Source organism: Sturnus vulgaris, chromosome 2, assembly GCF_052056855.1.
Source record: "Sturnus vulgaris isolate bStuVul1 chromosome 2, bStuVul1.hap1, whole genome shotgun sequence".
NCBI classification, from domain to species: domain Eukaryota; kingdom Metazoa; phylum Chordata; class Aves; order Passeriformes; family Sturnidae; genus Sturnus; species Sturnus vulgaris.
In genome coordinates, this window is record NC_142244.1 from 86,699,079 (window position 1) to 86,711,602 (window position 12,524).

The 12,524-nt window shown below is 36.2% G+C and overlaps 1 protein-coding gene across 2 annotated transcripts in view; it reads left to right on the top strand.

Annotated features, from left to right (window-relative positions):
- HERC2 (HECT and RLD domain containing E3 ubiquitin protein ligase 2) overlaps positions 1-12,524 on the top strand; it is a 102,526-nt gene that overhangs the window by 66,863 nt on the left and 23,139 nt on the right. For both annotated transcript variants that reach the window (XM_014892520.2, XM_014892527.2), the window contains exons 58-71: positions 794-875; positions 968-1,111; positions 1,712-1,802; positions 3,135-3,312; positions 3,703-3,784; positions 3,867-4,038; positions 5,959-6,103; positions 6,741-6,966; positions 7,696-7,867; positions 8,411-8,594; positions 9,332-9,472; positions 9,629-9,820; positions 11,051-11,204; positions 11,919-12,026. In XM_014892520.2, coding sequence (XP_014748006.2) covers positions 794-875; positions 968-1,111; positions 1,712-1,802; positions 3,135-3,312; positions 3,703-3,784; positions 3,867-4,038; positions 5,959-6,103; positions 6,741-6,966; positions 7,696-7,867; positions 8,411-8,594; positions 9,332-9,472; positions 9,629-9,820; positions 11,051-11,204; positions 11,919-12,026 — 2,071 coding nt within the window. The remainder of the gene's footprint in view (positions 1-793; positions 876-967; positions 1,112-1,711; positions 1,803-3,134; positions 3,313-3,702; positions 3,785-3,866; positions 4,039-5,958; positions 6,104-6,740; positions 6,967-7,695; positions 7,868-8,410; positions 8,595-9,331; positions 9,473-9,628; positions 9,821-11,050; positions 11,205-11,918; positions 12,027-12,524) is intronic.

Sequence of the window (12,524 nt, forward strand, 5' to 3'; positions counted from 1 at the left end):
ACAACTTAAAATTAATTCAGACTTAATCAGAATTTTACAGTTTATTACTGAAAGCTACAAAGAGTAGGTTTGGTGGCTTTTTAGTGTTAAGACATGTAGATGTCTGCTGGATGGAAAATTGGAGAAAATTTGCATTTTGGTTGGTACTCTAAAATCTGGCTTGATTTTTAGCAGCCACTCAATAATTTTAGATGATAATGACCTAATTGTTTAAAAAATGTGTAACACACTACATGTTCTGTTCCTGTTGAGTTTGCACACAAAAAATAAAACTTTTGGTGAACTTGCTTTTGTATTACTTGTACCTGGCAATTGTACAATAGAAATTTCAGCCCAGTGTGCATCCATTTACATGTAATTTTGATATAATACAAGATGAGATACATTGCAAATGCTTAATCAATTTAAAAGCTCATTTTTTAACCTGAAAATTATATTTAGGGCATTTCTTTAATTGCTGTGGTAAAAGTATAGTATTGTATCCATACAGTACCTTGAAGAATCAAAAAGTTAACTTTTCCTGTATTCTTCAGTTTTCTCAAGAAAACTTTACTAAAAGGAAGTCCTTGTTTATATCACCTTTCATTTTTTTCTCAGGTTTTATATTTATCATAACTTCAGTATTAAATTTTAAATTTTTTTTTATCCTTTGCCTGCTATAATATTAATTGACATGGGTGAAGCATCTGAAAGTACCTGTTAGATTAACTGGCTTATCACTAAACAGCTCTTCTTTTTAGAGTGTACAACATTGAAGTGAATTGTAATGATTTTTATTTCCTGTCTGCTCTAGATAAAAGTCCCTTCCTTTTCTGAAACCCTGTCTGCCTTGAATGTTGTGCAAGTAGCTGGGGGATCCAAAAGCCTGTTTGCAGGTAACATTAGTGGAAAATAAATTTTAAGGGCAGAAAAAGATTTTGAGTTGGGAAACGCTAATGGTATTTCAAACTTTTTTTCTTCATTTTAGTGACCGTAGAGGGTAAAGTATATGCCTGTGGAGAAGCCACAAATGGAAGGCTGGGTTTGGGAATATCTAGTGGAACTGTGCCTATTCCCCGCCAGATTACAGCTCTCAGCAACTATGTGGTGAAGAAGGTGGCTGTTCACTCAGGTACTGACTATTGCTATCCTTATCAACATAAACCTAACATATTAAGCCTGAAAATAGTTGTTTGGCAGTTTTCTTAGGTGCTGTGATACCTTAGCATATCAGATTCTTTCTTTTTTAAATAAATACAGGTTATTGAATTCTGTCTGTTGTATACAATGTCTGATTAAATCTAACGGTTCTGTTATTAAAATCTGTGAATTTAGACCGTACAAGTTTTCTTATCTGTTGGACGGTAGCTTTGGTGCTTGCATTTGATTGAAAGAATGTTTTCATTTTTAGTATTTCCAAATGATGGGTTTGTTTTTCTCACTATTTTTTCTTGCAGCTCTGAAAATAGAAAATTGAGTGATTATTGGTTTGGTGTTTTTTTTGGTTTTTTTTTTTTTTTTTTTTTTTTTAAATGTGCCAGGAGTCCTACTGTCACAAAAGTTTCTTATTTTAAATTACATCACATAAAAGCTCCAAAGAAACTAAGTAATGTCTATGGAGCTGAAAGGCTTGTACAGTTACATTGTAGAAGAACAGCAATGTCAAATTGTTGCTAAGATCTGCTGCTGCCCGCTTGAAAGCTCAAAAATACAAATTTGTCTTCAATTTTAGGTGGCCGGCATGCTATGGCATTAACTGTTGATGGAAAGGTGTTTTCATGGGGTGAAGGAGATGATGGAAAACTTGGTCACTTCAGTCGAATGTAAGGATACCAAATGTATCTATATTTCAATAAAAGATTTGTGTTGAGTGTTACAGCACAGCTGACTACCACTATTGACAACTACAGTATTTTTAATGCAGTAGGAATGTGTTGTAGGAAGACTTCTTTTTCCACAGTATATGCCAATTTATGCTGCAGCATTTGTAGCAGGCTTCAGCCATTTAGAAAGGAGGTATTCAATTAATATATTAGTTAGGGAGATGGATGAAGTCTTGACTCGTATTTTCAAATTTCACTGATGAAATTACATGTTTTTGGTTACTTTTATAAGGTATGGTTTTCAGAGGTGCCCTGAGGTGTAAAGCCATAGCAATTTTATATTCCTGAGCTGTAACAGCTGTAGCAGTTCGTAATTTAAGCCATCATTTTATAGCCCTTTTCTTTAGACTTCAGTTGACAGACTTGTTAGCCAGAAATAAACTTCTTCCACTTTTTAGTATACATACTTGAATCTTCCACAGATTGAAGGACAGCTTTGAGAAAAATTTGAATTTTCTCAATTTTACTTGGTATGTACCCACAGAAAAGTATTTTGAAAGAAAAAAACCCTGATAAACAAAGCTCATGGGTAAAGATTTTTGTCATTCTGGTATATTTTGAGGACCTGCCCATTTTACATACAAAACGAAAGCAGATGGTTGGTATGCTACAGCAAATAAATGTTTATAAGGCTGGGTCAGACTAATGAAAAGGGAAGTCCAGATGAGAGCAGTATTACTGTTTATTACTCAACTGCCTCATGTTTTATGTAATTTTACTGAAAGTGAGATTTGAAACTCGTGGACATTTCCAGGAACAATGTTTCCAGAGGCCATGCATAATTTTGTGGAATCTTGTTAGTGGTTCTGGTACAGCCAATATTAGAAAAACTTGAGTAGAATCTTTTTTTGGAATTATTCTAGTTTTGATTTCTCTATTGTCAAGAGCAAAGTTGGGATGTGAGTGTCATCTCTTAATCTTACTGTATGTCCATTGCTAATAAATCACTCAGCTTCAGGCAGTGACAGGAAATTGGTTTTCACTTTCGATTACATGCTGTTTAATTGATTCATTGTGTTGACATGTTGAACTTCTCACCTAAATTTGGCAGCATATACATAAACTCTTCTTTAAATTAACTTTGAAGTACATTAAAACAGTTTAAATTTTGAATTTATGGTGCTGCTAAAGAGTACATCTTGAAATTGGAGTGTTGTATATTACTTTATCTTGAGATTACTGTTAGTTATTGTACAATTTGTATTGCAACAGTTGGCGTTTGTGTGGCTGTTTCATGATTAACACAATGGATTTGTTGTTCATTTTCTCCAGGAACTGTGATAAACCCAGGCTGATTGAAGCGTTGAAAACCAAACGCATCCGTGACATTGCCTGTGGCAGTTCCCACAGTGCTGCCATTACCTCTAGTGGTGAACTCTATACCTGGGGTCTTGGAGAATATGGAAGACTAGGACATGGAGATAATACCACACAGCTGAAGCCTAAGATGGTAAAATCTGTTTCTGATAAATGCAAATGTTTTTAACAAATGACAGCAGCATGAAGCTAAAGTAACAAAAAACACGAAGGCAGTATGAAGACATTGTTTTGGAGTGATCTAAATTAGGTTTTGGTACCTGTATCTCTATTTCAGAAAGGCCAGAAAGATCCAGGCTCTTTTTTGGGAAGTGATTTAATTTGCAAGTGCTGCTTTCAGCATTCATATCCTGCATCTACTTTGATACATAGCTGGAAGCTACCATGTAGCAATGTTGGATTCTGAGCATGGCTGGATAGTTCAGGCTGGGCACAATGACCAAGATGAGTCATAAGACTTCGGAAATGTTTTTAAGGTTTTAAAACGTAACTTCTTTAAAAACTTCTTACTTCTGTTTTGTAGGTTAAAGTGCTCCTTGGCCACCGAGTCATTCAGGTTGCTTGTGGAAGCAGAGATGCTCAGACTCTTGCTTTGACAGATGAAGGTAGGAGTATCTTGTTCCAGAAGCTTTCTAGCACATGGGAGTACTGTGATCATTGTTTGACCTGCAGTTTGATGTTTGTTAGGTTTGGTGTTTTCTTGGGGTGATGGTGATTTTGGCAAGCTGGGCCGAGGAGGAAGTGAAGGATGCAACATTCCTCAGAACATTGAAAGACTGAACGGCCAAGGCGTTTGTCAGATTGAGTGTGGTGCACAGTTCTCATTGGCACTGACCAAGTCAGGAGTGGTATGGACATGGTATGTTACATTTGCCAGGAAGTATTAACAAAGCACTTGCTAACTATGTGCTGTATTTAATGCTTTTTGACCCATTTGTGCCTTATCTGTATGCTTTATCTTTTGAACTGGCAGCTGTTCCAGGCAAGCTGCATCTATTCAGTCACTCTAACACTGTGTCTCATAGCATGCTTTCTTGTTTGCTGTACTCTGTTAGAATGCCTGACTCCTGTGGAATTAGGGGGAGAAAGGGAAGATAATTTCTTCTCTTTGTTACCATGAGACATGTAAATGAATGTTAAAAGTGGAGAGGAAAAAAAGAGAATTTGAGAGCCATAGCTTGGACTATGAAGCCTACAGCTAAAAAAGAGTCTTGAGAAGTAAGGATGCAGGAGAGTAAGGAAGTAAGCTGAAATTCAGAGCAGATGGGAAGACCTTCCTGGAGAACACAGGAATACAACAACAACTTGTTGCTGCTCAGAAGACCACTGAGTTGTCAGTAGTGATGCCTTGGAGCAAGAATTGGTATGAGATGATCACTGAGAGCTACTCAGATATGGCTTTATTTTTCTCCTGTTCGCCTACTTGCTTCTGCTTTGTTTTGAACACAAATCTGGCTTTTTGAATTTATAAACCTTTTTGTAAGATCTGAGAGCTTACTTCATGGCACTAATCAGATCAAGGTCTTACCTCATCCTTGTGTAATAATACTATGACCTATTTCATGTGTATCAAAACTAAGTAGACTTAAACCAATCATTTTTGTTGTGTTACCAGCAGTTGCTGAAAAACATGTAGAGGAAATCCTTGAAACTTTCATTTTTATAAGTTACTCCTATTGTTAAAGGGGAGAGAAGTTTTTAACAGATGTTGTTTTTTGGAGTGGCCATTGGAAACTGCATTTCTTTCTTGTTCTCTCTCCATTTTTTTTTTTTTGTAGTGACAAAGGGAGCAAAAGGAAAAATAATTTGACAGTCTTTTTTTTTTTTTGTTAGCAGCTTATACCGAAATTCTTGTTTATTCCTTCCTTGCCCTAGTTTTTCTTAACACTTATGTCTAGTCAAAAATCTACAGCTATTTCATGACATTACAGGTCTACAAGGGGATTTTTGGGTCTTTCAGCTGAGGATGGCTGAATTGCTTTCAAGCTTTTATTCTTCTTGAATTTGTAATGGTTTGTGGGAAAAAAAAATCATCACTTCTGAGTTATAACTTTAGGTAGATAACAGTACTCTGTATCATATTTCTCTCCAGCATAATATAACCTTTCTCCAGAAAAACTGGTGGTGAGCAAAAGATCTGAGTGGTTATGAAGAACATAGTAGAAGAAATACCAGGGTTTTTTTCTTCTTTACTGGCAATCTTGGTAGAAGCATTTTAAGGTGTTTACATTACTTTTGTGTATGCTGGTTTTTTAGTGTAGTTCGTGTATAACAATTTTGGAAGAATTGAAATTATGGAGGCTTGAGAATCTATATTGAGACTTCCAACAATGTGAAAAAATTCAATTTCGAAAACATTTTTAGTTCCGTGCGTATTTTTTCCATGGAAACAGATCTTTAGGTTAAAGGTTCTGTTGTTATTAGGTTTAACCTCAGTAGTTAAATCTGCCTAAGGCTTATCAAACCACGTGAATTTTCTGTTTATAATTGCATTGTTTCTGCAGCAGAGGAAATTAAATGTAATGCCAGTTGCTTTGCATATAAAAATAGTCATAAACATGCTCTTCTATATTGAGGTAAGAGGCTACAGTGTAATAGAACTGCAATTATCCTCATTCTTATATATTCTTTTCCTTATTCTTATTCTTGAAGCATTTGCTAGTTGGTATGTGTGTTTCAGGAAGTGATAAATGAAGTGTATTCAGTTGGAAACCTGCATTAAAGAGGAATGTGTAAGCAGTCCAGTTGTTCTAAATGTTACCTTTACTGTCTGTTGCAGGGGTAAAGGTGACTACTTCAGGCTAGGCCATGGCACAGATGTGCATGTACGAAAGCCACAGGTTGTGGAAGGGCTGAGGGGTAAAAAGATTGTGCATGTGGCTGTGGGAGCACTGCACTGTCTGGCAGTGACTGACACTGGACAGGTATGTTGTGTATCACCCTCCTCTCCCATCTTTCCTTGATGCAGAAAGGAGTAAACTGTTCAGGAAGGAAAGTATAACAGTATTGGTGCTGATTAAATGGAATCAATTTTCTAATTATATTTATTTGCTTTTTAAAGTTCTGCATAAATATAAGCATGATTGTAATTTAAAATGTATTAGTATTTAAAATATTAGTATTTGAGTTGAAATATTTTTGTCATGGTAGCTTTTGTAGTGTTTTCCTTGTATTATCTCATGATCAGTTTTCTGCTTCTTACTCTGGAAATACAGCAGCAGTCATCTCATAATTTTGTTTCAGATCTCCAATGTAATTACTAAGCAATTAATTCTTCTGTTCAGTTACTGTGAACATGGAGTGATTTATGAATCATCTGATCAATTATGATTTGGCAATTATTTATTAATCATCTGGTAAAGTGCTGCTTTGATTCATCCTTTTAATGTATGATAATGTCTGCATTATTTAATGGAACAGGGGAATGTCATGACAACAGATTGTCTAAAGTGTCCTAGACACTAGCACAAATCACAGACATTCCTTTTAGGAATTTTTAAGAAAGCATTTAAATGAGATAAGCAGTGAAGCTAAATAATACATGAAATTTTTTCCTGGCAGGTTTATGCTTGGGGTGACAATGACCATGGACAACAAGGCAACGGAACTACTACAGTCAATAGAAAACCCACTCTTGTCCAGGGCTTGGAAGGCCAGAAAATCACTCGGGTTGCTTGTGGGTCTTCCCACAGTGTAGCATGGACAACGGTGGATGTAGCTACACCATCTGTTCATGAGCCAGTCCTTTTCCAGACAGCGAGGGACCCTTTAGGTGCTTCTTATCTTGGTTGGTATTTGTTGCCTTACATTGTTTTACATTTATTGCCATTGGAGTGTTTGTTTTGTGTGTGGTTTAGTAGGTGATAGAAGAATGCAAAAGAAAATGCTTTTTAGAAAAGGTCACGAAACAACAGAACACACTTCTGGTAAAAAAAGAAAGCCGAACCAAAACTTCATGAAAGTGAAACTTTCAATTTAAAATGTAACATGCTGTCTCAAACACCCTAAAGAGTTTCTCTTTATGGAGGTAATGACAGATGAATGCTACACTAGTATTAATCTTCTTACACATTACTTCTTGTTTCTAAGGTAAGTGACTTAAGAATTAGGGAATCAAAACTGCAATGTTTTGTCTTGAATATAAAAGCATCAAACATCTTGCTGATTAAGCTTTTTCATGACCAAGCCAATTTGTACCTAATAAGTATTCTTATTTCAGAATGTTTGTGTAAGTAAAACTTGTTTTAGGTGCTGTTCACTAAAATATTTCTATCTGTATTAACTTAATCCTTATAAGTGAGTGACAAGATCAAATACTATTTTATGAAAGCCCTTGTTGGAAAGCCTCAGTATTAACTTTAATATTGTAACTGTAGGCACTGCAGTTTAAGAATCTCCTTTAGAGTTAGTTTCAGTCATCTCTTCTGATTTAACAATAAATTAGATAAACCATTTTATTTTATGTATTACACCACTAAGAAACGCTTACCTTCTCTTTCCCCGTGCTTCTTTTTAGGTGTTCCTTCAGATGCAGATTCTTCTGCTGCTAGTAACAAAATCAGTGGGGCAAACAGTTCCAAGCCAAATCGCCCTTCCCTGGCTAAGATTCTCCTGTCACTTGATGGGAATGTTGCCAAACAGCAGGCACTGTCTCACATCCTGATTGCATTACAAATCATGTATGCCAGGTAGGCATGGAAACATTCTTTCAGTGACGGAGCAAAAGATGGCATAGCTCACCATCTATTAGGGACTCTTGAGTCAGGTATAAATTGTTTTAACAAGTTTGAACTCCTCAGGATGGGCCTAAGCTTCATTTAAATTTTTTTTATGTCAATGTTAGCTTTATGTTGTTATATTTACAAAAGTTTCCATTGCCTGGGGAAAAAAATCATTCATTCAGAAATGCTTGAGTAAATAATGTAGAAGCCATGTAAGTAAATCATGATGGATGATATGGGAGAAGCAGTAGAGGGCAGTGGAAATAACAATAAAACTTTGCAGTGCTGTCATTGTTAGTAGAGGACAGAGTATTTGTGCTAAAATTTATAAAGAGTAACTTATATTAAATATTGAAGCATCAGGCCCAAAGGAGAATAACAATGAACTACCCTCCAAATTCTAGAGATTGGAAGCCTTACCTTACTTTATTAAGACAAGCTAATAAAATTTTTCAAGTTCAACAAGAGAGTATAATTAGGTTGATGTTAATCCGTCCTAAATGATTGCAGGGATGCAGTTGTTGGAGCACTGATGCCTGCAAGTATGATTGCACCAGTGGAATGTCCCTCTTCGTCACCAGCCCCCCCATCAGATGCCACTTCTGCAGGAAGCCCTGCAAATGGAGATGAGTGTGTGCTTGGAGATGTGGAGGAGAGGCTGAGCCCAAACCCGTGGCAGGACAGGAGAGGGGAGGTAAAGTGTCGCATTATTTTTTTCCATTAGTTTTTAACTGTAAAGCTGACAAATATCTCAATTAGTCTGATAGTATCAGATTTAAAGCTTCCTTCGTGTTCTAATTTCAGGACTACGTTCTCTGCATATGTCAGATTTGAAAAAACTAAAATTTTAGTTTAAGATTAATTTTGAACTTTCAGAAAACATTTTGTCATTTAAATGCAATCGTGATGAATTCTAGCAATATTTTAGCGATACTGAATTCATTTTACATGAATGATATTTTTAAAAAGTCAAGAATGGCAGAGTATTTGACCATTATTTAATGAAATTTAGTTGTAAACTTATATCAGCTGATGTAGACATGAGGCCCAGAATGAAATTCTACTATGTTGATTCTCATTTGTTGCTAACAAAAACAGAAAAAAGAAAAGGCTTGATACTGAAGAGATCTTTTGCATTTATAAGTTGTGATCTTGATATATATTGTCAGGGCTTGCCTTCTGCTTTGTAGACCTTTCTGCAGGCACTGATGTTTTATTGTATGTTTTTGTAGCAGCTGGTATTGAGGGGAGTGTTTGCTGTTTTACCCACACTAGGAACATAAAGTAGAAGCTAAAAATACAGGCAGTGAATCTGTTAGTTTTGAATGTATGGCTGCTTTGAGCACTAGCCCTTCTAATAAATAGTTAAACTCTTAAAGGTTTTACTGTGTGTTGTTGAAGATTTCATTAGTTATTATTTATTCTGGTTAGGTTGTTCCTTCGGAAGATGCTGTGACGCCGTCTGCTGTAACGCCCTCAGCTGCTGCTGCCTCTTCCCGTCCTTTCATTCCAGTCACAGATGATCCTGGAGCTGCCAGTATTATTGCAGAAACCATGACAAAAACCAAAGAAGTAATGTTGTCAATGCTTTTCTCAAAACTTAAGTCCTTACCATGATTTTATCAAGCAGTTTTTCTGGTGTTTGTGCTTTAAAAGTTACTCTGTAAATGACTGCATTTTAAAAAAGCTGTCTGAAGTCAGAGGGATGATTGTTGTTTGTTTTTGTAGGATGTAGAAAGCCAGAGTAAGGTGTCTGGCCCAGAGCCCCAGTACTTGGATGAGTTTACAAGTCTCCTGGTACCAGATGACACACGAGTCATGGTTGACCTGCTAAAGCTTGCGGTGTCCAACCGAGCGGGAGAGAAGGGAAGAGATGTTCTCTCAGCTGTGCTGTCTGGCATGGGCACAGCTTACCCACAGGTCAGCTTTTGTTTCTGTTGCATTTTAACTGGGTCCTTTTTTATTACTAGCTTGCTGGAATACTTTCTTGTATTGGAAGTGCAGGTCAGAAAGATGAAAATTAGAGTTGAATTTGAATGCACGTGAGCTTTGACTGTTTTAATGGAAATATTGCATGAATATATGCATGTGCTGCAATGTCAGTAAAAGACTAATTTCTCCATTTTTCATGCTGCACTTAGACATTAAGACAGAATGTATTTGTGTATTGACCAAGTGTCAGTGGGTATTGGAATGAAGCTGAAATAACAAAGCTCTGTTTACTCCATGTGTAGCATGTTAGTTTAAAAATTTCTGTGATGGGGATTTTTTACATCTGATTTTATTTTTCAAATTGATGCAGTCATTATTGCTAGCTAAAAATGCTGTTAGCATATTGTATTGTTAAGGTTTACATTTAGTGCATTGAAGCTTCTAACTTTTTGCAAAGTATTCAAGAGTGTGGGGTTTTTTTTTGCATAGTTGTCAGAACGTAACAAATGATAAATTACTTTTAGAATATGTGTGTTCAATAATAAACTGAAAGCTATTTAATATTTCTTGTAGGTTTACCTTTCAAGTAGTAATTTTCCTAATGAGTAACAATACATTTTTCTTTAAAGATTTCTAAAACTGTTACTCTCCCTGCCCAGTTTCTGGTGATTAGCTATGTATATTTATGTTTGGCTTGAGTTTTCTCAGTCAAATTACGTATAGCTCTATGTGCACTTGTACATAAAAAAACCTCTCAGAATTAATCATTAATACTGAGTAACTGAACAGCTTTGGGTTTATGTGGGGTTTTTGTGTTTTGGAGCCAGAATTTTTATTAGAAACTCTTTTAAAATTAGTATTTTTGGCATTTCCTCCCTAAACAGTGTTTTACAATATTACATACTGGTTAGGGATTTATGCTTTCTATGCTGGTATATCCTCTATAGCTTAGATTCAATTGTTTGCTTTTTCTTTAAGGGAAAACAAATATTTGTGTTGTCATTTATTCACTAAAAACTGAACTTTTTGGCTTTTTAATTTGAAGTTTTTCTAGCTCTAGCACTACTACTGAGTATTTTTGAGTTAATACGATGGTTTACGAATCACATTTCCAAAAACAAGTTATTTATTTTAAATTTGGGAAGAATGGTAATTTATTTAGATTTATTAGGTTAATTAAGGATACAGTTTGTAAAGTGGGTATTTTTCTTTTCTCAGGTTGCTGATATGTTGTTGGAGCTTTGTGTTACAGAGCTAGAAGATGTAGCAACTGATTCACAAAGTGGTCGCCTCTCTTCACAACCAGTTGTGGTAGAGAGCAGTCATCCATATACTGATGATACATCTTCTAGTGGCACAGTTAAAATACCAGGTACAGAATTCTTGGAGTTAGGTTGCTAAGATTCAATTATTTTTAAGCCTGCCTGCATTGTATTGTTCCTTAGCTTACAAAAATATTATGTATTGAACTTTTAAAGCCACGTTATTGTGTCCTGTTGCTATAAAAGTATTTCCTTAAGTTGGTTTCTTACATGCTGATGAAAATCTCAGTCCTATACAATGTGCATTTCTGGGTTCACTGGGTGTGATTCCAGTTGTACATCATTGCTGTTCTCCATTCAGTTAAGAAGCTGAGAAGGACTGAGTCTTTTTCAAGTTTAGTAATTGAAAACTCATCTTCTAGTCTTGAGCAAGGGAAATACTTCTTTGTTTTAATGCTGCCTTTTCATTTAGTGCTTCCTTCAGTAATTTACCTAGTACTTACCAAAAGTTACACACAACAAAAAGCTATCTGCCTTAAGTGTAAATAGGCATTTTTTGTCTTTTGCAACTTAAGTTTTGAATGTTCTGGTATGGCCTTTTGTCTGCTAGCCCCTATTCACACAAGCTTGCTGTGATTTAAGGCTTGCAATGAGAAGAAATTGCAGGCAAATAATGTCATTAAATCAAAAGAAGTTATTTTTATTAACGGGCACTATGGCTTCCAAACAACTGTGTTTGATTTCATGTGAATTTCTACAATGCTGCATTTTTCTGTGGTATTGATTGCCCTGTGGAAGTGTGTGAACTCTTTGTTGCTGTTTAGGTGCTGAGGGGCTGAGGGTGGAGTTTGACCGCCAGTGTTCCACGGAGCGGCGTCACGATCCGCTCACCATAATGGATGGAGTCAACAGGATCGTGTCCGTGCGATCAGGTGCGGGCAGCGAGCGCGCCTCCCGTGTCCCCTGTGACCCACTCCTGGGTGCTGAACTAAACGTGCCTTGCCTCTGACCGACTTCTTGCTAGGGATAGGCCAGTAAAAGAGAGGAAAGCCTGTGTAAATTGAGCGTGTCTTTTAAACTAAAAAGTTTGTAGCATCTAGACACCAAGGTTGATCTCGTGTCTTTGGATATAGAGAATCTCTGGGGCGTGTTCTTCCAAAGAGCAGATAGAGTGTAAAATTCAGTGTTTTAACACCCCTGCCAACATCTATGTAATCAAAGTGTATTTTAACAAATTGGAAAAGGATACTTATTTTGCTAGCTTTTTCCTTTTTCAGGTAGTACTCAGAGAAATTTCAGGTTTCATACAGTCAAGACAAATGCTTTTCTGCTGTCAAATGTCCAAAATAATAGCTTGGTACTCTTTCTTTCTGTTTCCTGCTCTGGCCTTTGTATGTGACACTACATGAATTCTTCACATCTTTAATCTT